This window comes from Piliocolobus tephrosceles, chromosome 2 (assembly GCF_002776525.5).
Source record: "Piliocolobus tephrosceles isolate RC106 chromosome 2, ASM277652v3, whole genome shotgun sequence".
Lineage (NCBI taxonomy): Eukaryota > Metazoa > Chordata > Mammalia > Primates > Cercopithecidae > Piliocolobus > Piliocolobus tephrosceles.
In genome coordinates this window covers 92,021,535-92,046,955 of record NC_045435.1, presented here as the reverse complement: position 1 = coordinate 92,046,955, position 25,421 = coordinate 92,021,535, and the positions used below count along the sequence as shown (strand labels likewise).

The 25,421-nt window shown below is 39.3% G+C and overlaps 1 protein-coding gene across 3 annotated transcripts; it reads left to right on the top strand.

Annotated features, from left to right (window-relative positions):
• The first annotated feature begins 2,038 nt into the window (after positions 1–2,038).
• Positions 2,039–25,126, top strand: LOC111555486 (zinc finger protein 197). 3 transcript variants are annotated; one of them, XM_023231634.1, is made up of 7 exons: positions 2,060–2,167; positions 6,087–6,557; positions 7,852–7,984; positions 8,100–8,259; positions 8,848–8,939; positions 9,216–9,342; positions 18,646–25,126. In XM_023231634.1, the coding sequence occupies exons 5-7, from the start codon at positions 8,907–8,909 to the stop codon at positions 20,964–20,966; spliced, it is 2,481 nt and encodes an 826-aa protein (XP_023087402.1). In that variant the 5' UTR covers positions 2,060–2,167; positions 6,087–6,557; positions 7,852–7,984; positions 8,100–8,259; positions 8,848–8,906; the 3' UTR covers positions 20,967–25,126. The 3 variants fall into 3 exon arrangements, with proteins under 3 accessions (XP_023087400.1, XP_023087402.1, XP_023087401.1); XM_023231632.1 differs by lacking the exon at positions 7,852–7,984 and having other exon boundaries at positions 2,039–2,167; XM_023231633.1 differs by lacking the exon at positions 7,852–7,984 and having other exon boundaries at positions 6,078–6,557; positions 18,646–22,016.
• The last annotated feature ends 295 nt before the right edge of the window (positions 25,127–25,421 follow it).

The window sequence follows — 25,421 nt, the reverse complement described above, 5'->3', positions numbered from 1 at the left end:
TGGAAGGCTGAGGCAGGTGGACTGCCTGAGCTCAGGAGTTTGAGACCAGCCTGGATAACACGGTGAAACCCCGTCTCTACTAAAATACAAAAAATTAGCTGGGCGTGGTGGCATGCACCTGTAATCCCAGCTACTCAGGAGGCTGAGATGAGAATCACTTGAACCCAGGAGGTAGAGGTTGTAGTGAGCTGAGACTGGGCCACTGCATTCCAGCCTGGGCGACAGAGTGAGACTCTATCCAAAAAAAAAAAAAAAAAAGAGAGAGAAAGAAAATAAAGTTTTATTCACATCAGTTTACAAACTCGGAGAGATAGTCTCTGGCTTGAACTGAAAGTGGTGCTCTCTCTGAAGAACAAAGAGAAGGTTAGAGATTTTACAAAAAAGAGGAATGTTACATATTGCTCTTTGAGAAAGTCCATTGGCACTAATAAGGGTGTGGGGAGCTGGCAAGCTCCAATTGGTGAGCAACTGCAGTGGGCAAAATTAGTCCTAGAGTTGCAGCAAGTTATCTCAGAAGCTATAGATAAAACTGGTTTGGGCTTATAATAAGCAATTTCAGCAGTCACGCTTACAGAGAATAACATTCCTGGAGCAATGTTTTGTACCCTGAGTGCTTCCCCCAGCTAATTTCTTGACTTTGTTTTATTAGATACAACAAGAATGACCCAATTCTTATGATCAGCTTTCACATTTCTTAGCATTTACCACCACCTGACACATTTTTATATTTGTTTTCTGTTTACCCCACTAGAAATGTAAGCTCCATGAGAACAGAGACTTTACCACTTTATTTATGTCCTTAGTGCCCAGAACACTATTTGGCACATGGCAAGTACTCAGTAGTTGAATGAATGAATAAATGAATGAATCAAGGCTGAAGTTTAAGTATGTTGTTTAATGAATGCCAGGAGAGAACATAAAGAAATAAACAGAATAAGCCTGGCACGGTGGCTCACACCTGTAATTCCAGCACTTTGGAAGGCCGAGGTGGGTGGATCACCAGAGGTCAGGAGTTGGAGACCAGCCTGGCCAACATGGTGAAACCCCGCCTCTACTAAAAATACAAAAAAATTAGTCAGGCATGGTGGCACGTGCCTGTGATCCCAGCTGCTCAGGAGGCTGAGGCAGGAGAATCGCTTGAACCTGGGAGGTGGAAGTTGCAGTGAGCCAAGACTGTGCCACTGCACTCCAGCCTGGGAAACAAAAGCGAAACTCCATCTCAAAAAAAAAAAAAAGACATAAACAGAATAACAAGAACCTTGCTCATTCAATAAACATTCATCTACGACCTATGTGGCTTCAGCTTTGTACTAGGTGCTAAATACATGGGATCCATGCAGACATGGCCTTTGCCCTGTTGGAGACTTGTTCCAACCATAGTCCCATATAGGGGTGTCAATTCCAGAAGTCCAAACCTAAGAGACTGAAGACCAAAGAAAGCATCAGAGTTCCAGTTTCCTTTATACACACCTCACTTTACCCAGGGTGATGGACAGCTAGAATAACCTCCTCTTTCAGGGGAGAGATGTCCCTACCGTTTGCACATTACCTTGCACCTTCAACTTGATTACTATTTAATATCATAGCTCCAATATATCATCATGTGTGCAAGAGATACACCACAGTAAGCGAATTCACAAGTGGGTGATGTATAAGCCATGTTATTATTTATTATGAGAAATAATGTTATTATGAGAACTCTATAGGTTCAAGAAGACACCAGAAAAGTCACCTACCAGATCATTCAGACATGAAGGTTACTCCCTATCAACCTCAATTGAAATGCAAATCAAAACAGAAATGTCCAACTCTGTTAGGAGGCAACAAGCATCCTGAGACCCTGGGTCCTGTCTTTCATCTCTGCACCCTTCCGGTCTGAAACAGCGGCCAGTTCTGGTTTGATGTAAGGGATGTAAGGAATAGTAGTACCCAAGGGCTCAGGAGTTCCGCCTCTCTTCTCCAGCTCTAGGAAAAGAAACGAACCATAGAGATGTGGCTTCCTAGAGATCCGGGATGAGGGGCGGGGTGCAACCGGAAGTTGCAATATCCTCGGCTCGGCCATTATTCTGTGCCTCGGCTGCCGCAACGGCTAGTTCCCGTGTCATCTCCTAGCGGCCTGGCGCCGAGGCGGCGGTACCCAAGGCTGGAGCCGCAGCGGGAGCCCCCGGTGAGCGGGGTGGGCTCGAGGGCGGGTGGGCGTGCAGGGAAGGCGACCCGGGACGCGGTCCTGAGCTTGCTGGGACTGCACAGCCCTCGGTAGTCCCTCCCGGGCCCTGACCCCCGGCACGGTCCGTCCCCAGCTCCGTGTTGGGGGTCGACGTCGTGGCCTCGGCTGGGCACGCAGCCGGCCAGGAGGAGGTACTGAGGACAGCAGCTTTGAGTCTGTGTGTGTCTGTGGACGGGTGCTCCCGTCTAACGGACTCCACTGGCGCTTTGAGAAGAGCTGCCTCAGCAGCCTGCGCCCCCAGCTCAGGCCTTCCTGCTCTTCCTCGGTTTTCTCTGAGGCTGATGCACTGAAACATTCTGAGGCTTCCCTATACCGGCGGCGCCCAGACTCCTGAGGACGGATTTTTGTTTGTTTAAGGGTTGGAACAATTTTCGTTTTTTTAGTCTTTTAGTTTTGTAATATAATGGTATTTAAAAATCAAACTTGAAACCACCCATACCACCATTACTTCAGGCAATACATTTTCACCCAAAGTACTAAGACCTTAAACTCAGAATAAATGCTGGCCTTTGCGCGCGCGCGCGCACACCCAACCCACACACACACGCACACTCATTGCCAACCTGTCAGCGACGATTGTTACTGGTTTTCTCTTTTTGCAGCTTGCCAGATTAAAGCTTTGTCGTGGACTGGTGTTTGGAAACAGTTGTTTTAGAACAGTTGTTGTTTGGGTTTCATAAGTCTCTTCGTAGAGGGAATTGTTTTGGACTTCTGCAATTAGAATCCCTGAATTCAGAATTTGCTCCCATATCTCGACTAGCTAAGTGGCTTTGAGTGGATTCGCTCCTCTGATCCTTTTGTTCTTTTCAACTTCTGCCTTGAAAACCTTTTGTGAGAAGCAAATAAAATGTATGTTTAAGAATTTGTTATTTTTATGTTATTTGAAAATTATTCGAAATTCTTTTTAAAAATTCCTTTCCATTACCCCCAGATCAGTTACCAAGGACTGCCAAGTTTTTCTCAATTACCTTATCCCTGCTGGGGGATAAGTAAGTTCCTACTTCGTTTAGAACTTAAGTCATGTGTTTATTACAAAAACCTAACTGACCTTTCTTGATATCCAGTCCTCTCACCCCCACCATTCCTCACTAATAGAATCCTGACACAACAAGACTCTCTTCATGCTCAGAGTGGAATAGATCTTTCTAATTTTGGTACAATACCCAGAAGTCGTAAAAGATTGACTGCATGGCAAAAAACACTTTAAGCAAAGTCACATGGCACATATAGTCACAAAGACACTTGACAAACTGAGAAAAATTTGCAGCTGCCATTGTAAACAGAGGACTAGTTTTCCTGTGATAAAAGTGTGTACAAATTAACAAGACCCAACACCTCAATAGAAACATGGGCAAAATATATGAATAGTTACTTGAAAAAATATACAAGTGACTCAATATATTAATTCATTCAAAATGGAAGTTAAAAATTTGGCAAAGAGCACATAACTTTGAGAACCGTATTGGTGAAAGTGAGGAAAGGCACTCCCATACAGCTGTTTTTGATGGAGGTATAAATTATAAATTGGTACAATCCTAATGAGGTCATATTGGTAGTATCAGAATTATACATGCATATACATTTTGACTCAGCAATTCTGTTTCAAGGAATTTTTCTTATATATGCCTACACACATCCAAACTGATGTATGCCCAGGATTATTCATGATAATATTGTTGGGAATAAGAAATTATTGAAAACTACCCAAACATTCCATCAGTACTGGCATGAATAAATTATGATACATCTATGCATCCATAAAAATGCGGAGAAGGACTGTATATTGACAGGAAATATCTCTAAGACATGGTATTATAGAGAAGAGGAAAATGTAGTGTGTCATTCATGGTATCCTACCATTTGTGAAAATAAGGGAACTAGATAACAATATATGTGTACATACATATGCAGAAATAACTGGAAAGATAAGCTAACGGAGAAGGAAACTTTACACAGTATTCATTTTATAATTTTAAATTTTGAACCAAGCAAATATATTATTATTTTTAAAAATAAGGAAAAATGTAAAGTAAAACCTTTTTAATGCTTAAATGTAAGTAAAACTGCTTCACTTACAGGACAGGATCATCTCAGAATACTGCCTCTCAAGAGCCATAGTTAGAATTCAACTTCTGTTTACCTCTCTGCTCTACTCCTACACTCTTGCCTCCAAAGTTCACTTTCCTTCTCTGGTCTTCCTTCACCGAGTTATGTGTCCTCCCTTGCTTTTGAAAATAGAGTTTCTTTTCTTCCTGGAATGTTTTTCCTCGTAGTCCAATGATCCTTTTATTTTTCCTTAAAAGCCCAGTCCAAAATTACCTTTCATGTCTGGGTGCAGTGGCTCATGCCTGTAATCCCAGCACTTTGGGAGGCCGAGGCAGGCAGATCACGAGGTCAAGAAATTGAGATCATCCTGGCCAACATTGCAAAACCCCATCTCTACCAAAAATACAAAAATTACCTGGGCATGGTGGTGCGAGCCTGTAGTCCCAGTTACCTGGGAGGCTGAGACAGGAAAATTGCTTGAACCCGTGAAGCAGAGGTTGTTTTGAGCTGAGATCATGCCACTGTACTCCAGCCTGGGTGACGGAGTGAGACTCCATCTCAAAAAAAAAAAAAAAAAAAAAAAGTACCTTTCGTGAATCCTTTCTGTAGTTTTATGTTCTCCTATTACTTGTACTTAAACATTATATTGAAATTATGTTTATATTTCTGACTCCCCTATTTATTATAAGCAAGCTGTCTTTAAGGGTCTATGTGTTCAAATAAACAGGATGCTTTCATATGCTTTCTGATGGTGATATAACTATTATAACCTTAAAAGCTTAAAAATGTTTGTACCCTTTAACCCAACAATTTTCTCCTAGGAGTTTATCCTGAAGAAATAAGCAGAGATGTAACAAAAAATTTGTTAGCAAGGATAGCCATTGTGACCTTATTAATAATTGGGGAAAGTTAGAATTAATCTATGATAATTAAATTGTGATAAGGACATAGTTCAGAATAATAGCAGTGATTGTTTTCTGGTTTTGTGTGTTTTCTGGTTTTATAAATTTTTGGTTTTATAATTAGAAAAATGTGTTATTTCTAAAGAACAGGTGATTTCTAGAGAGCAAGTCTAAGTTCTGTATAATAAAACCTTATTCATATTTATCCATCTGTGGGACTAGATGTGAAAGGAAAAGAAAAAATGGGAAATTTATCCAAATATTTTGATTAACAGAATGAACAATTTTCAGAGAATTAAAGGCATATAGAGCAAAACTACACAGAACTTAATTCATCCTTTCTTTGTTAATTGAGGAGGTGGTTAGGATTTTATCTCATATGTATCATGATTAATGATTACTTGTTAACTCTGCAGAACATAGGAAAGAGTGCTAGTTACAGAAGGGTAATAAGTAACATTTAAACCCATATACCAGGCACTGTTCAAAAACTTGAAATGTATTATACATCAAATTCTCATCACAACCCCATGAGGTAGGAACTGCTACTATCCCTATTTTACAGGTTAAGAAACTAAGGTTCAGAAGTGAGGTACTTATTCCAGGTTGCACAGGAGTAGTCAGGATGCTCACTGTTAGAGTGGTAAAGAGTCTATTGTAATTAGATGAAGGGATCCTATAAATAAAGACCAAAGGAAGTTCATATGTTTGGTTTCAGCAGTCGTGCGGATAACATGAGTGTTTGTGTCCGAGAGCCTTAGGCAGGGGGTTTCTGTCAGAGGAAGCACTCTCTAGAACCTGGAACCTTGCACTGACAAAGGTTCTCTCTAGTACTAGGAGCTGACTGGGGCCTGTAAAGCTCAGTTGTTTCTCTGGGCTAACTTTAACAATGATTTCTTGAGATCTTGTAGATGATACTCTCCAAGCTCTAAGGAAGAAGTCAAGGATTAAGGAGACCTGGACTGGAGAGGAGCCTTTTTCAAAAAACAACAATGACAAGAGATAATTGGGCCCACAATGCTCTGAGACAAGAGGGCCTTGTGAAGGGGAAGGATGATACCTGGAAATGGGGAACCAGCTTCCAAGGAAGCAGCTCCTCTGTTTGGGAGACCTCCCACCTACACTTTAGACAATTACGTTACCATGAGACATCTGGACCCCAGGAGGCCCTGAGCCGGCTCAGGGAACTCTGTCGCCGGTGGCTGAGACCAGAAGCACGCACCAAGGCACAGATCCTGGAGCTGCTGGTGCTGGAGCAGTTTCTGAGCATCCTGCCTGGGGAGATTCGGACCTGGGTACAGCTCCATCACCCTGGAAGTGGCGAGGAGGCTGTGGCCCTGGTAGAGGAGCTGCAGAAAGACCTTGATGGACCAGCAATACAAGTGAGAAAGGCGGAGAGGGGTGATGGGTGTTGGGATGAAAGGAAGGAAAGAATTGAGGTTGGGCTAGAGGGTGATCCTGTGATTTTCATTAAAAATTAATAGCACACTAGCAACCCTAACGATAATTAAAGCAGGCCCATGAGTATTCAGACCACAGAATATGTCTGTAGCGAAACGGGTTTATGTTGAGGTCTTTGGGTCCAACTCAGAAGCAGCATAAAAACATTGACTCTGTTTTGTCCCCTGGGTAATGCTTGCTAATGCTGAGTTTGGATCAAGAACCTGAAGAAGAAATGTTGAAAAGTTTTTCCCTAAACAGAAGCCTATGTATTGTTTCTATAATTCTGTTTGGAATGGTAATGAAAGCCTAGAGTATAAAAGGCAATAGCAAGCCAGGCACAGTGGCTCATGTCTGTAATCCCAGCACTTTGGGAGGCTGAAGTGGGAGGATCACTTGAGGCCAGGAGTTCAAGACAAGCCTGGACAACATAGGATGACCCCATCTCTACAAAAAAATTAAAAATTAGCCAGGTGTAGTGGCGAATGCCTGAACTCCCAGCTACTTAGAAGGCTGAGGTGGGAGGATCACTTGAACCCAGGAGGTTGAGGCAGCAGTGAGCTATGATTATACCATTGCACTCCAGCCTGGGTGATGCAGTGAGATCCTGTCTTTAAATACATACATACATACATACATACATACATACATACATACATAAAATGGCAGTAGTATAACACGAATGAAGCTTTCCAAATCTTGGTAAGATCTCTTGTGTGCCCTACTAGAGATCTGTAAGCCAAGGGACTGGGCTAAGATATTTGCTTCTGATAAGATTTATATCCTTGACCATTAGATTGGAATCTTAATGTAGCATCTCATGTGTGTGAGATTTCTTTCTGTACATCTGTAGATCACTAAAAACATTGCTGTATAAGACATCTGAATCATAACCCAAACTTGGGTGTGGCACTAAGGATGGGCCTGTTTGTTTTAATCATAATATGGAAAATTTTAGAGCTATATATTTCATTACAAATTACTAATATATCCTGATTTGAGAAAGCAGGAAACTGAGGCAGACGTCTAGCTGGCCTCAAAACCCAAGTGTCTTGGTGCCAATTTTAGTGTTAGTTGTATTTGAGCACAAAGGGTTAGGTAAAGGGGTCAATAAGTAGATGGTAAATAAGTAGAAGAGATGTGACTGAAGTCCAAACTAAAACTAAGTCTGAAGCTAAAATCCATGCTCTTAATTACTGCTTATTACTTCCCATTCCCTCCTTAACCCACACCCAGGTCTGGCTTCTGTTCCCACCGTTCTGTACAGTCTCCTCTGGGAGAGGTCACCAGTGCCATGAGTGGGGCTCGAGGGCAGCTCCATTGTTCTCAATGCAAAGCTTTACTGCTGTTTTGATGCTCCATACTTGAGGTGGGTCTCTCTGATCTCACAGTTCTAGATTGTGGGCAGAAAGAGGTCCACAGTGCTTAGGTGAGTCAATTTTCTTAAGGAACAAGAAGAACCAGCTTATTTTACTTGTTTCCAGGTTCCAGTCCTTGTCCAGGATCAGGACACTCTCCAGAAGGCGGTGAGTGCCCCAGGAACAACACTTCCTCCTCTACTTCCTGGCAGCCACATAGCAGCTGAAATTTGCCCGCATCCTCCTACTGACCTAGTGGCATTCAACCTCCAGGATCCTCAGCATGGTATTTACTCAGTGCTCTGGGCTTTGGGCTGTTCCAGGACCCTTTCTGTGGCTCATCCCCCTACTTCCAGGGAGTTGCTTCCTCTGCTACCCTGTCTAGGAATCTCTTACAGTGCCAGTTTCTTTCTGCTGTTCCTGCTGTTCTCTTTTTCTTTCTTGGGCCCCTCTGATCTTGTATCCATTCTTTTTTTTTTTTTTTTGAGACGGAGTTTCGCTCTGTCACCCAGGCCGGAGTGCAATGGCGCGATCTCAGCTCACTGCAATCTCTGCCTCCCGGGTTCAAGCCATTCTCCTGCCTCAGCCTCCCAAGTAGCTGGGACTACAGGCACGCACCACCACGCCCAGCTAATTTTTTTGTGTTTTTAATAGAGACAGGGTTTCACCATGTTTGCCAGGATGGTCTCAATTTCTTGACCTCGTGATTCCCCCTGCCTCGGCTTCCCAAACTGCTGGGATTACAGACGTGAGCCACCGCGCCCAGCCTTGTATCCATTCGTATTCCTACTCTTTGTGTTATTCCAGCTCTGCAAGTGGGGGTCACTCAGAAAAGGTTTGTAGGTCCCATATGCAGCTTTTTCTCCTTCCTCAGATTCTCCTGCCCCTGAAGCTTCTGCCCTTTCCCAGGAAGAGAACCCAAGAAATCAATTAATGGCACTTATGCTCCTAACAGCCCAGCCCCAGGTAAGGTTTGCATCCTCTTTCCTTCCCAACTGCACAGCCTAACTGTGGCTGAAGTGCCCTCTCTCATCCTTGTCCTTCGATGTCCAGTCAGTTCCCATTTCTAAATCAAGGTCTATGCTATTGGAAGACAGACTTTACATGTGATCTCCTTATGTCTCCCTGATGTCTGTTGTGCACTCACAGCCTCACAGTGTATTCCTTCCCCAGAAGTGAAGGGAACCTTTTGACAGGCAACTTCCTGGGCATTGGTAATCTCACACACACCTGTTATTTCAGGAGTTGGTGATGTTCGAGGAGGTGTCAGTATGCTTCACTTCAGAGGAATGGGCATGTCTGGGCCCAATCCAGAGGGCCTTGTACTGGGATGTGATGCTGGAGAATTATGGAAATGTGACCTCCCTAGGTAAGGACTCTTCTTTCTGTGATGCTTACCTTTATTTTACCAGCCTTTATTTGTTTTCTGATTATAAAAGTAGCATATACTTATTTTGGAAAACACCGAATATTACAAAGAAGAAAAAAACCTTCCTTAACATCACTATTTCCAGATAACTATTATCATTTTGATATATTACCTTTCTGTTTATATGTTTGAGGGATTTTTTACATTGTTCAAATGTGTGTGTTTGGGTGTCTGTGTACAGTTTTATAGCTTGCTTTCCTTGTGTGTGTTCTCACATGTTACAAACTCTTTGCAGTTATTATCTATATTGGCTATATGATAATTTGTACCATAATTCAGTCAGCCATTTCCTTATTTTGGATAATTGCTATAATAATCATCTGTCTCTGTGCCTAAGGCATTCTAAAATGTTTTATTATTTTTACAGGTACAATTACTGAGCATAAGTGTTTGAATGGCTTTAAGGCTCTTGCTTCATATTGCCAAATTATTTTCTGTAGCAATCCCTGTTCTCTCTGTTCTTAGCAGTGATGTGTAAGAATACTCCTTTTGCTCTGCCTTCATTTGTACTGAGTAATCCCACAATTCTACATTGTTGCTAATATAATTTTAAAATTATATATTCTAAAATAGATTTATTTGATAAATAATAGAAGAATATTTCAAAAATTTTTGTTAGCCATTTTTGCTTCCAGCAAACATTAAATACCTATTGTGGTATAGCTGTGAAAATGATGTGATTCTGCCCTTAAATAGCTTATGATGGTTTAGGAGTTTATTACAGGAATATTAAATATGCAAGGCATAGTAAAATAATTGGTACAAGAGTGGCATAAACCTGGTGTGATGGAAATGCAGAAAACAGGGCGATACGTTTCATTCCTGGGGATTAGGAAAGGCGTAAAAGAGGTAGCATTTATACTGGAACTTGAAGAAAAGTATAGAATTCTGTTTGGAGAAATCAACATTCAGAACTGGGTAATCAGCCACAGGAACTAATTTTGACTGAAATACAGATTTAAAGTATCAGTTTAAATGGCTGCAGAGTATTGCATGGTCTGTGTATCATGCTTTACATTGACAGCTTTATGATTCTGAATGTTTATATATGTTTCTATTCAAGAACATTACATAACATTCCATTTTTTCTGTACTGTCTTTGTATGTGTCAGGCATGTTTTAAAATCGCCTAGATCTTGCATATTTCTGGTAATATTTATTCTTTGGAATTAGAGTCTTTTCTGATATTTTCCAATTGACTGTCATTTGCATATATGAAAGTACTGGTTTTTTGTATATTAATTTTGTACCTAGCACCTTTATTATTTTATTGTCTTTAAGAATTTATACTGTATATTTTCACACTTTTGAGACTGTATCCTTTAGTATCTCAGCAGTGGCAGTGGTGGGTCGGTCTATAGATTTTATACTTTGATACATATTCGCAAATTATTTTCTACCAATGATACTTGAATTAAACTCCCCCAGAAAGAGCACACAGAAGAGCCAATTTCCCCTCATATGCTCATGATTTGGTCAGTCTTTTAATTAAATCTTTGCTAGGTAGATAAAGAATACCATCTTTTGTTTGTTTGTTTTTCATGGTTTCATTATTAGTGTGATTGAAATCTCTTCATATGTTTACTCGTCATTTTACTCCTATTCATACACTTCCTATGTATAGAACTACTGCTAATGCTTTGTCAGTTGTTGCATATGTTTTTCCCATTTGTTTGCCTTTCAATATTATTTATTAATTTTTTTTAAGCCTTAGAAAACCTTTTATGTTGTCAAACTTAGGAGTATTTTCCTGTATGGTCTTACTGGTCTTTTTCCTCATAAAATTATTTTTTAAACCCACCTGTATTTTCTTTTTTTTTTTTTGAGATGGAGTTTCACTTGTCAGCCAGGCTGTAGTGCAATGGCGCCATCTCAGCTCACTGCAACCTCTGCCTCCTGGGTTGAACTGATTCTCCTGCTTCAGCCTCCCAAGTAGCTGGGACTACAGGCACCCACCACCATGCTCAGCTAATTTTTGTATTTTTAGTAGAGATGAGGTTTTGCCATGTTGGCCAGGCTGGTCTCAAACTCCTGACCTCAGGTGATCCACCCGCCTCAGCCTCCCAAAGTGCTGGGATTACAGGCGTGAGCCACTGTGCCCAGCTGTATTTTCTTAAGATTTTTTATCATTTTATTTTGATATTTAAGCTTGAATCTGTCTTGATATTTATCAATTTATCTTGATATATAGAATGACATAGACATATTGTGGAGGGGTTGTGTTGTTTTTTGAGATGGCAGTCTCACTACGCTGCCCAGGCTGGCCTCAAACTCCTGGCCTCAAGCAAACCTCCCACCCCAACCTCCCAAGTAGCTGGGACTCTAGTCATGCACCACCCTCCTAGCTTGTTTTTTAACTCCAGTGGCTTTCAGTAGTTCCAAAGGTATTTATTTGATCATCAATCTTCTCTAAAAATTTTAAAATAGACTACATGGATTAATTGGCTGATTTTATGAAAAATACTCACTATGGACCCATACCTCATGCTGTACACTAAAATAAATTCCAGATAGGTCTAAGAGTTAAACTAAAAAAAAATAAACAATAAAATAATGTAGTTGCTTGATTATTCCAGCTTTTTGAAGAAAAAGAAACTTGAACGTACTTTAATAAATAAAAAAAAAAAAGTGCACTCCAATGTTGGGGCTTCAGGCAAGCAGATGCCCAGTGTTTATTCCCACTGACTTAGTAACTCTGATTTGAGGGGGATACATTAAAGAAATGGTTCAAAAAGAGGAAATAAAAGTCATATGTCTAAAAATAGTCCCAGGTAACTATGATGGTTAAAAGTTGGGCAAAACAAATTCCCTAAGAGAAAGTACTAAGCAGAGCATGGTGTTTTGACCTAATAGTATATTATGACACTATCAAATATTATGACAACTCTGTGTACCCAATTTTCATGCATCGATAAACTGTGGTAGAAAAGCAGACTCCCAGATAACTTGTACATACTACTTCAGTGTGTAAAATGTTTGTATATATTTCTTTAGGAGATTGGACTAAAATGTGAAGGAAAGTATTAAGAAATATTGAGTACCTCCTGTGTCAGGCTTAGCCCCTTCCTTAAAGTTCATTCAAATTGGAGAGATAGACATTTCCACTTATAATTACAATGTAATTTGGCGCATTCTGTATAATAAAAGTATGCATAAGTTTATGTGAGCCCATAGGAGCCTGGGAATGATGGAAGGATTGGGACAGTGGGAGGAGGAAATGGATGGTTCCCAGTTCCTCCACCAGGAGGGAAAGATTTATAGCAGTTTTACTGAGGTATATTTAACATACCATAAAATTCACCATTTAAAGTGTACAGTTCAGTGGTTGTTGGGTATTCACTGAGTTGTGTAACCATTACCACAGTAATTTAAAAACATTTTCTGCTGGGCGTGGTGGCTCACGCCTGTAATCACAACACTTTGGGAGGCCGAGGCGGGTGGATCATGAGGTCAGGAGATCGAGACCATCCTGGCCAACACGGTGAAACCCCGTCTCTACTAAAAATACAAAAAAATTAGCCAGGTGGCCAGCGCCTGTTGTCCCAGCTACTCGGGTGGCTGAGGCGGGAGAATGGCGCTAACTCGGGAGGTGGAGCTTGCAGTGAGCCAAGATCATGCCACTGCACTCCAGCCTGGGCGATAGTGAGACTCCGTCTCAAAACAAAAAAAATTTCATCAACCCTTCAGCAGTCCACCTTCATTTCACCTAACTCATTCCTCCAATCCAGCCCTAGCAGGCACCAATCTGCTTTCTACCTCTATAGTTTTGTGTATTTGAAACATTTCATATAAATGGAATCATGCAATATGTGGTCATTTGTGATTGGCTTCCTTTACTTAGCATAGTGTTTTAAGGCGCATCCATGTTGTATCAGGTATCAGTTCTTTATTCCTTTTTATTGCCATATATTCCATTGAATGGATATATCTCCATTTATCAGTTGATGAACACTTAGGTACTTCCACGTTTGGTCCATTATGAATAATACTGCTGTGAACATTTGTGTACAATTTTTTGTGTGGATATAAGTTTTCATTTCTACCTAGGAGTAGAATTGCTAGGTCTTATGATAACTCTGTATTTAGTCATTTGAGGAACTTCCAGACTGTTTTCCAAAGCAGTTGCACCATTTTACACTCCTACCAGCAGTGTATAAGGGTTCCAGTTTCTCTACATCATCCCTAACACTTGATATTATCTGTCTTTTTTATTTTAACTATCCTAGTGGGTTTGAAATGATATCTCACTGTGGTTTTGATGTGCATTTCCCTGATGGTTAACAATGTGGAGCAACTTTTTATGTTCTTATTGACTATATGTATGTCTTCGGAGAAAACTGTCTATTCAGATTCTTTGTATTTTAACTGGGTTATGTGTCTTTTTATTACTAAGTTGTAAGAGTTCTTTATATATTCTATATATAAGTCCCTTAACAGATACATGACTTATAAATATATTCTCCCATTCTGTGGGGTCTTGCCCTGTTGCCCAGGCTGGAGTGTAGTGGTGCGATCATAGCTTATTGCAGCCTTGAACTCCTGGGCTCAAGCGATCCTCTCACCTCAGCCTCCTGAGTAGCTGGGATTACAAATGCACCCCATCAGCCTGGCTAATTTTAAAATTTTTTGTAGAGACAGAGTCTTACTGTGTTGCCCAAGCTGGTCTTGAACTCCTGGCCTCAAGCAATCTTCCTGCCTCAGCCTCCCCAAGTGCTGGCATTACAGGCATGAGCCACTGGGCCTGGTGACTTTTCCCTTACTTGATGGTATCCTTTCAAGGACAAAAGTCATTAATTTTGATGAGTTCCAGTTTTGTTTTGTTTTTTTTTTTTTTTTTTTGTTGCTTCTACTTTTGGTGTCATATCTAAGAAACCGTCACTAATTTAGGGCCGGGAACATATATGTCTATGTTTTCTTTTAAGTTTTAGCTCTTACATTTCAGTCTTTTATCCATTTTGAGTTAATTTTTGTATATAGTATGAGACAAGGATCCGTCTTCATTCTTTTGCATGTGGCACCATTTATCCCAGGCACCATTTGTTGAAAAGACTGTGCTTTCCCCATTGCATTGTTTTGGCACCCTTTTAAAAAAAAACAGTTGATTATAAATATGAGAGTTTATTTCTAAAGTCTCAATTCTAGTCCTTTGATCTATATGTCTACCCTTATGTCAGTATCACCCTCTCTTACTATTTTGGCTTCATAGTACATTTTAAAATAAAAAGGTGTGAGTCCTCCAACTATGTTCTTTTTCAAGATTGTTTTAGCTATTCTAGGTCTCTTGACTTTCCATCTAATTTTGATATCAGCTGGTCAATATCTTTGAAGAAACAAGCTGAGATTTTGATAGGGATTGCAATGAATCTGTAGATCAGTTTGAGGAGTACTGCCATTTATTAATGTTAAATCTTTTAATCTTTGAACATGAGGTTTCTTTCCATTTATTTAAGCCTTCAGCTTCTTTCAATAATGTTTTGTAGTTTTCAGAATATAAGTTTTTCACTTCTTTTGTTAAATTTATCCTGATCTTGTTTCTGAGACTATTATAAGTGTTTTATTAACTTCTTTTGTGGATTATTTAATACTAATGGATAGAAATACCACTTTTTTTTCTTTTTTTTTTTTAATGAGATGGGGTTTTATACGTTTCTCAGGCTGACCTTGAGCTCCTGGGCTCAAGCATTCCTCAGCCTAAACCTACTAAGTAGCTGGGACCACAGGTGTGTGCCACCATGTCAGACTGATTTTTATATGTTGAGCTTGTATCCTATAATCTTACTGTACTTATTTATTAGTTTTAATGGTTTTTTAGTGATTTCTAAGGATTGTCTATATGCAAGATTTTGTCATCTGCAAATAGAGGTAATTTTACTTCTTCCTTTACAATCTGGATGCCTTTTCTTTCTTTCTCTTACCTAATTGCTCTGGCTAGAACCTCTAGTACATGTTGACTAGAAGTGGCAAGAGCAGATAGCCTTTTCTTGTTCTTGTTCTCAGAGAGAACCCATTCAGTCTTCCACCATGAAATATAATTTATTTTAATTTTTTTCAACAGGGTCTTACTCTGTTGCCCAGGCTAAAGTGCAGTGGCGCGATCACGGCTCACTACATCCTCAACTTCCTGGGCCGAAGTAATCCTCCTAATCCTCTTATCTGAGCCTCCCACATATCTAGGACCACAGGCACACACCAAGCTAATTATTTGTTTTTATTTTTTATTTTATTTTTTTCTGTAGAGACAGTGGCTCACCATGTTCCCCAAGCTGGTCTCAAACTCTCGGCCTCAAGCGATCCACCTACCTTGGCTTGCCAAAGCACTGGGATTACAGGCATGAGCCACTGTGCCTGGCCAGAAATCCCCTTCTATTCCTACTTTGTTGAGTGTTTTTATCACTAAGGAGTGTTTTATCTATTGTCATGATGATGTGGTTTTTGTTTTTCATTTTGTTGATATGGTGTATTACATTAATTGGTTTCCTAGTGTTATACCAACATTATTTTCCTGTGATAAATCTCACCTGGTCATGGTGTATAATTCTTTTTATGTCCTGCTAGATTTGGTTAGTTAGCATTTTGTTGAGGATTGCTTTGTTTGTATTCATAAGCTATATTTATCTATAGTTCTCTTTTTTGTGATGGTTATGTCTGGTTTTGCTATCAGGGCAATACCAGCTTCATAGAATTAGTTGGGAAATGTTTCTGTTTATTGGAAGAATTTGTGAAGAAATGGTATTCTTCTAAGGTTTGGTAGAATTTGCCAGTGAAGCAACCTGGGCCTGGGCTTTTTGTGTGTGGGCAGGGGGTGGGGGTAATTTTTTTTTTTTTTTTTAATTACTGATTCAATTTCTTTCCCTGCTGTAGACATCCTCAGATTTTCCCTTTCTTGAGTCAGTTTTAGTAGTTTGTGGCTTTCTAGGAATTTGCCTATTTCATCTAAGTTGTCTTAATTTATTGGCACAGTATCATTGGTAGTATCATTTATACTCCTTTTTATTTTTTTAAGATCAATGTTAATGTCCAGAGAGTGACTTTAGAGCTTAGTTTTAAAGGGTATAGGTACGGGCTTGGATGGTGACTTGGAAAGAGGAAGAGCAATTCAGGAAGAGGAAAGAACATGGGCAGTGATAGAGAGGCAAGAAATGACATGTTTGGGCACTGTGGCTAGAGTCTAGGGGCGTAAGAGATACTGACAATAATAGATACCAGAAAAACAGGCAGTGGGTGAAGATATCCCTTTGACTCCACTGGTTATTTCTGCTTTGTCCTGTAGGCAATGAAGAGTTAGGTGTTTTGAGCAGGTAAGTGACATGATCAAATTTACATATTGGAAAGATCATTGACAGAAGGTACGCATGAATTGGGGCAGATGAAAGGCAGGGAGTGTTAGAGGTAGGAAAGCCTGTGTCTCTTTCTTGCAGGCTTCATTCACCAAATGTTATGGAAAGTAACCAGCTCCCTCTATCATTCTGACATTTTTCTACAAAGTCTTAAAAAGCTCAAGAGGCCCGTATATAGTCTGATTCCTAAGCTAAAAACATTAAATAGTTTAACCAGCTAATTAGCTACTGATACAAGAGTTCTTAATTTCTTAACCATTTTCCATCTCAGTTTAACTACTTGTAACACTTCATTTCCTTAAAGCTTGTTTCATTATATAGAAGCAGCTCCCTTCTCCACCAGCATTCTTCTTGTCTTTGTTTTTCGTTTGTTTTGTTCTTGTTTTGTTTTGTTTTGTTTTGAGATGGAGTCTTGCTCTGTCACCCAGGCTGGAATGCAGTGGTGTGATTTCGACTCACTGCAACCTCCACCTCCCTGGTTCAAGTGATTCTCCTGCCTCAGCCCCCTGAGTAGCTGGGATTACAGGTGTGCACCACCATGCCCAGCTAATTTTTGTATGTTTAGTAGAGACAGGGTTTCACCATGTTGGCCAGGCTGTTCTCAAACTCCTGACCTTAAGTGATCTGCCCTCCTCAGCCTCCCAGAGTGCTGGAATTACAGGCATGAGCCACCGTGCCCGGCCTCTCCTTATGTTTGAAACCTCACTGTGAATAAGGAAACTGAAGTACCAGCATTGGATAGGCCTAAGACACATACCTATCCCTGCAGCCAGGTAGTTGGGTAGTGTGATTGGCAGTCCTGCCTGAGTCCTAGAGAGAAAGGCAGTTGAGATGAGATATGAGGGCCTGACCTAAGAATGTCTGTAGTTCAAGTTAATATTTATTGGATCTTTACCATCCTCATCCTCTTATAAACTTAAAGAAATATATAATGAAATAAAATGGCTGCACTCTTATCTTCTCTCGCTGTTTAGATAGAAGAAAAGTATTGTTATATGCAAAGAGAAGATGATGTTACTATTATTCACATAAACTTTACTTATTAGACAGTTTGGGGGAACTGGCTCATAATTTATCTCACGCTTGGGTAGTTTGAAAGTAAACTTCCAAAACATTTTCATACTGTTCGTATTTTAAAATATTTGAGACTATTGGAGTAGATAGGAACCTTGGAGATTAGTTCAGCCTCATCATTTTACAGATGTTTTCATACTTTTATTCTATTTTCCTTTTTCTTTCTGTATTTCTTCTTACGTTTTATGTGTAATTAAGGGAGTTCATAATGGACCTGACTTTTTAAAATGAATTTTAAATTTTCCATTTCTTAATTTTAAACAGAGTAGGAGTAATATATGTATTCTAAGAATTAAGTTGCTTTTCAATGGATTTCTTTTCTGTTGGTTAATTGCTTTCAACCAGTTAAAAAGTATTCATGCCTTTGACTTTTCAAAAATTAAAAATTGCCTTTCAGAGTCCTTACATATATTTTGCTTCCCTTAAAGTTTCCATCTTTCTAACACGAAGAAAATAAAAAAGAAAGTTACTTGTAATACAAATGGTTCTTGCTCTTCTATCCAAGTTCCTTAGATATGAACCACCTTCATAAGATCCTATGTTTTCTCTCTGGTTTTCCTTCCTTCTGTTTTCTCAGCATTATTTGTATTTTTCCATCTGCTTCCTGAAGACAAAGCACTTAAAAATGTCTCAACCTGAGTTGTATGTTAATCCATTTACAACATCTTGTCAGTGTAGCATTATTCTTTGTACCTTAATTTAGTGAAAAGTTTCTCCTTTTTTTATGCATATTAAAGTGTGCCTTCCTAGAATGTTTTAAAGTCATTTGAAGATCCTGTTCTTCCCAACACAGGGACATGGTAACATTTGCATTTTTAATTCCTTTTACCAGAATGGGAGACCATGACTGAGAATGAGGAGGTGACATCAAAGCCAAGTAGTTCTCAAAGAGCAGAGTCTCATAAAGGAACATCAAAAAGACTTCAAGGAAGTGTTCCCCAGGTCCTTGATTTTGAAGAAGAGTGTGAATGGCAAGTTTTGGCAAGTCAGTGGGGAAATGAAACAGATGAAAGGGCAGATACAGTGAAGAAAGGTTCCCTTTGTGAACGAGACAAGAAGAAAAGGACTCCACCAGAGAAACAAGGCCAAAAGTGGAAGGAATTTGGAGACAGCTTGACTTTCGGTTCAGCTATTTCTGAAAGTTTAATAGGTACTGAAGGAAAGAAGTTTTATAAATGTGATATATGTTGTAAGCATTTTAATAAAATCTCCCATCTTGTAAACCATCGGAGAATCCACACTGGTGAGAAACCTCATAAATGTAAGGAATGTGGAAAAGGCTTTATTCAGCGTTCGAGCCTTCTAATGCATTTACGGAACCATTCAGGGGAGAAACCTTATAAATGTAATGAATGTGGGAAAGCATTTTCTCAAAGTGCTTACCTTCTAAACCATCAGAGGATCCACACTGGGGAGAAACCTTATAAGTGTAAGGAATGTGGAAAGGGCTTCTATAGACACTCAGGCCTAATTATACATCTAAGGCGCCATTCAGGGGAGAGACCTTATAAGTGTAATGAATGCGGGAAAGTTTTCTCTCAGAATGCTTACCTCATTGACCATCAGAGGCTCCACAAAGGGGAAGAACCTTATAAATGTAACAAGTGTCAGAAAGCTTTCATTCTGAAGAAGAGCCTCATTCTGCACCAGAGAATCCACTCTGGGGAAAAACCCTATAAATGTGATGAATGTGGAAAGACCTTTGCTCAGACCACTTACCTTATTGACCATCAGCGACTCCACAGTGCAGAGAACCCTTACAAGTGTAAAGAATGTGGAAAAGTTTTCATTCGAAGTAAAAGCCTCCTCTTACATCAGAGAGTCCACACAGAAAAGAAAACCTTTGGTTGTAAAAAATGTGGGAAGATTTTCAGTTCTAAGTCAAACTTCCTTGACCATAAGAGGATGCACAGCAGAGAGAAACCTTATAAATGCACTGAATGTGGGAAAGCCTTTACTCAAAGTGCTTACCTTTTTGACCACCAGAGACTCCACAATGGGGAGAAGCCCTATGAATGTAATGAATGTGGGAAAGTTTTTATTCTGAAGAAGAGCCTCATTTTACATCAAAGGTTCCACACTGGAGAGAATCTCTATGAATGTAAAGATTGTGGAAAGGTCTTCGGTTCAAACAGAAACCTCATTGACCATGAGAGACTCCACAATGGGGAGAAGCCATATGAATGTCAAGAGTGTGGGAAAACCTTTATTATGAGCAAAAGTTTTATGGTCCATCAGAAACTCCATACACAAGAGAAAGCCTACAAATGTGAAGATTGTGGGAAAGCTTTCAGTTACAATTCAAGCCTGCTTGTACATCGGAGAATCCACACTGGAGAAAAACCCTTTGAATGTAGTGAGTGTGGAAGAGCTTTCAGTTCAAACAGAAACCTCATTGAGCATAAGAGAATCCACAGTGGTGAGAAACCCTATGAGTGTGATGAATGTGGGAAATGCTTCATTCTGAAGAAAAGCCTCATTGGACATCAGAGAATTCACACGAGGGAAAAATCTTATAAATGCAATGACTGTGGGAAAGTCTTCAGTTACCGCTCAAACCTTATAGCCCATCAGAGGATCCACACTGGTGAGAAGCCCTATGCATGTAATGAGTGTGGAAAAGGTTTTACCTACAACAGAAACCTAATTGAACATCAAAGAATTCACAGTGGAGAAAAAACCTACGAATGTCTTATATGTAGGAAAGTCCTTACCTCTAGTAGAAATCTTATGGTACATCAAAGAATCCACACTGGAGAGAAACCTTATAAATGTAATGAGTGTGGAAAAGACTTTAGTCAGAATAAAAACCTTGTTGTACATCAGAGAATGCACACTGGGGAAAAACCTTATGAGTGTGAGAAGTGTAGGAAATCCTTTACTTCTAAAAGGAATTTAGTTGGCCACCAGAGAATTCACACAGGGGAGAAACCTTATGGATGTAATGATTGTAGTAAAGTTTTTAGGCAAAGAAAAAACCTTACTGTACATCAGAAAATCCACACAGATGAAAAACCTTGTGAATGTGATGTGTCTGAAAAAGAGTTCTGTCAGACTTCCAGCGTTCATCTTCAACAGAAAATCCATACCATTGAGGAATTGTCTTGGCTACAAAACACCCATGAGTCTAAGATTGAGATGCAGAAAATCTAGTGTCATATATGAAATGGAATAGAATCCCTGCCTACTTAAGTAACTGTTTGACAAATGATATATATTTCTTCTAAGAAAAAAGTTTATTATTTACTCTTTAATAGACAAATGAGTAGCATGTAGAAGAAAGTTAATAGGCCGGGCGTGGTGGCTCACGCCTGTAATCTCAGCACTTTGGGAGGCCGAAGCGAGTGGATCACCCGGGGTCAGGATTTCGAGACCAGCCTGACCAACATGGTGAAACCCTGTCTCTACTGAAATACAAAAATTATCCAGGCATGGGGGCACATGCCTGTAATCCCAGCTACTCAGGAGACTGAGGCAGGAGAATCACTTGAACCCGGGAGGGCGGAGGTTGCAGTGAGCTGAGAGCATGCCATTGCACTCCAGCCTGGGCAACAAGAGCAAAACTCTGTCTGAAAAAATAAAAGAAAGTTCATCCCAACTTTCAAGTCTTCAAAAACATAATCCAAATCTAATAACATAGTTGTAAATGACAGCAACAAATATCTTTGTATTAAAAAGTAGACATGGACTGGGTGCAGTGGCTCACTCCTGTAGTCCCAGGACTTTGGGAGGCCGAGGTGGGAAGATCACTTGAGCCCAGGAGTTGGAGACAAACTTGGGCAACATAGGGAGACCCATCTTTAGTAAATAAAAATAAATTTATTAATAAAATTAAAAATTAATCATAAAAAGTGGACATTGGTTTTTAAAATGTGTATAGTATGCATTTTAAAGATAGCATCACTGCTATAGAAAACCTGAACAGACAGTATGATCCCGAATGTCAGGTGTGGAGTTGGGTGGACAAGAGTCTGATGAGGACAACCTAAGAAGAGCACTGGATTTGGAATCAGAAGACCTACCTTTGATTCCTGGCTTTCCCTTAATGGCCATGTGATGTTATTAAGTCAGCCCTAAAGCCTCAGTTTCCTGTCAGATGTTGACATGATACCTACCTCACAGGGTTGTTGTGAGGGTTAAGTGAGAGGATCTTTGTGAAAGTGCTTTTTGAAATCATTCAGTTGTCAATAAAGTTGGATAAAAGAGGTTATGGTCAAAGTATAAAACATGGGATCATGTAAGTTTGTGTATTAAGTTAATATTAGAATGAGGGGGATTCCATGAACCTAAAAGATGCTCATTTTTATAAGAGGAAGTATGGTGAATAGCTAACTGGAATTTAGTGCTGTAAAAATATTTTTTTTTAATTTACCTTTAAAAATAAGGGAGTTAATAGATTTTATATCTAGTTTATGTGTATGGAAAAAAATGTTATGGCCAGCCATTAACAGTGATGCCAAGGAAAACAATTTATTTTCCAGCTTTTGAATTTGAAACTTAACAGATGTAGAGTGTTAAAATGGAAGGGCAGTGGTACCCTGCTTTCCCTATCCAGAAGGAAAAAAATCCTTGACTGAGCAGTTGAACTGATGATCCCCGCCACAGTCATTGTCAATTCTAATCAATATTTCATCATTGCTGTCAAATGATAGCCTGTTACTCATGAAACAGCATTCTGTCCCAGCACTAAATTTACTGGGACATAAATTTTTCTTACGGAGCCAAGCTCTTCACTGATGAAGCCAATGCAGAATCCACTTTTGGGCAGTCAGTGCCCATTAACCCCTGTGAACCATTCTGTGTCCTTGAGTACATTTGTAGGTTTTAACTCAGTCTATATTCTTGAGTTAGTAATTTTTATGTTGTAATTCTCAAAGTTCTGTTTCTGTAGCTGGACTGTGAATAATATCTGAATATGAAGATTGTGTTTTTTAATAATGTCAGAGTGGTATTTTGATTATCATAAATATTACTAATTCAGCCCCACAGTTTGTTGGGGGCTGGTTCCTCATTAGAATGAAAGGAAACCAAGAGTGAAAACTGGAAAGGGCCTAAGGCTTAAAGTCTTAAGACCTGGATGTGGGTCACATTTTGCCATCTGCCTCAGAAAAAATAACTCTTCAGTTCTTGGAGCCTTGAATTCCTCATCTGTCAAACAGGAGGAAGAATATCTACCTCACAAAGTTCTTATGAGATAATGAATATGAAAATGCTTCATCCATGTTGTAGAAGAATCACCCCAGCTTATATAATAATTGCAAAGGACATACGTAGTTTAACAGTAGAGAATGTTGTCATTTGCCTCTTCAGCAAGTAACAAAATGTAACGTTGCTTAGACTGAGACAGCCCACATAATGTGCCACCTCCTGTGATGTAATAAGCTGAAAAATGTTCAACCTGAATTTCATTAAGCTTCTTGGACCTCATTGCCAGGTTACAGGAAATACAGGAGGCAGAGGAACAAATAAAAGACACCACGAGAAACAGACAAATCCAGAACATGGAATATTGTATAAGAAAGCTGCCCTAGATTCTTCTTCAAAATATTATTACGATGAAAAAGAGAGGGGACTGAAAATTATTCAAGCTGTCTGAGTCTACTGTGAGTTTATTACACCGTTCTCTGCTTTTGTGTATATGTGAAAATTTCCATATGAAAAGTATAAAACATGGATGAGGAGGCTTGTTTTTAAAAGATGATACTAAAGAGCCATTAGATACTAAGAACCAGAAATAGACTCATATAAATGGCCAATTGATTTTTGACAGGGGCAAAAGCAATTCAATGGAGGAGGGATAGCCTTTTCAGCAAATACTGTTGGAACAATTGGATATCCATAGGCAGTAAACCAACAACTTCAGGACCCAGGACTGAGCTAAGAAGGCTCAGATGACTCAAAAGCATGCTCCTTGAAAGGAAAAAAAAAAAAAGTTAAATTGGACTTCATCGAAATTAAGATAATTTGCTCCGTAAGAGACCTTTTTACAAAGATGAAAAGATATTACAGGTTGGGAGAAAATATCTGCAAATCATATCCAACAAAGGATTTGTATGTAAACTACATAAAGAACTTTCAAAATTTAACAGTAATAAGTAAATACAATTAGAAAATAAAAGACATTTCACTGAAGTATACATAGCAAATAAGCAAATGAAAAAATGTTCAACATCATTAGGCATGAGGGAAATGCAAAGCAAAATCATGAGATATCACCACATTCCTATCAGAATAGCTAACTTTTTTTTTTTTTTTTTTTTTTTTTTTTTTTTTTTGTTATGGTGGTAACTGCTGGCAAGGATGCAGAGAAACGGGATCTCATACTGTTTCTCTGGGAATGTAAAATGGTATAGCCACTCTGGAATATGGCAGTTTCTTGTAAAACCAAACATGTATATGTCTTGCCTCAGGAATTGCACTCCTGAGCATTTATCCCAGAGAAATGAAGACTTGTGTTCACACAAAAACCTGTATACGAATGCTCATAGCAGCTTTATTTGTAATGGTCAAAACCTGTAGGCAACCCATATATCCTTCTTTAGATGGTTAAAACAAATTGTGGTTTATGTATTACCATGGAATACTTGTTACTCTGCAATAAAATTGACTGACTTATTGATATCCGTAACAACTCAAATAAATTTCAAGGAAATTAATGCTGAGTGAAAATAATCACAAAAGGCCATATTGTGTATGAAAATGTTCATATAACATTCTCAAAATGATAAAACTATAGAGATGAAAAATGGATTAATGGTTGTCAAAGGTTAGGGATGGTGGGAGGGAAAATGGGGAGAGAGTTGGATGTAACTATAAAGAGGTAGCACCAGGAAGGTCTTTATGGTGATGGAACACTAGTGTATCTTGATTGTAGTGGTGGTTAGACAAATCTATAGGTGCTAAAAATGACAAAAGTATACACACATACTGTACCAGTGTTGATTTCCTTTTTCATATTATGTAAGATGTAACCATGAGGGGAAAGTGGGTGAAGGGTGCTATCTTTGCATCTTCCTGTGAATCTGTCATTTCAAAATAAAAAGTAAAAACCAACAATGACAACAAAAACCCAAAACTAAAGAGCCATAACCAAATAAAGTGTGTGAAACTGATTTGAAAAAAAAGTTATACATGTTTTAAGACAGTTGGGAAATTTGAATATGATTGGTTATTAGATGGTATTAGGGAATTTTTGTTAATTTTCTTACCTGTGACGGTGATGGTAGTTTGAAGAATATTCTTAATCTTAAGAGATGCATGTTGAAGTATTTGGAATGAATGTTCAGATGTTTACAACTTAAAAAAAAAAAAAAGATTTTAAGTACGTATTGAGAGAGAAGGCAAACATAGCAAAATGTACGTTGTTGAGTCCAGATGGAAACTACGGGTATTCAATGTGCCATACTTTCAACTTTTCTGTACTCTGATATTTTCAAAATAAAACATTTGAGGGGAAATTATCAGGGCTTTTTACAGATTAATGCTGTGTAGCTTCAGGCTCTTGGGTGCGCGCCTCGCCTGAGTGTTCTATCCATGCTTGGGGATGCACCCCTCCCTGAGGCTCACTTAGAGCTTCCAACCGCACAATCCTCCTAAGCGCTTGGCCCC

What these genes read in the sequence shown, in the direction of transcription:
- LOC111555486 (XM_023231632.1), top strand. Translation starts at nt 6,168, where the DNA reads ATGACAAGAGATAATTGGGCCCACAATGCTCTGAGACAAGAGGGCCTT. An exon ending in TCCTAACAGCCCAGCCCCAG is followed by an intron (nt 8,940 to 9,215) that starts GTAAGGTTTGCA and finishes CTGTTATTTCAG; the next exon opens with GAGTTGGTGATGTTCGAGGA. An exon ending in TGGAAATGTGACCTCCCTAG is followed by an intron (nt 9,343 to 18,645) that starts GTAAGGACTCTT and finishes TCCTTTTACCAG; the next exon opens with AATGGGAGACCATGACTGAG.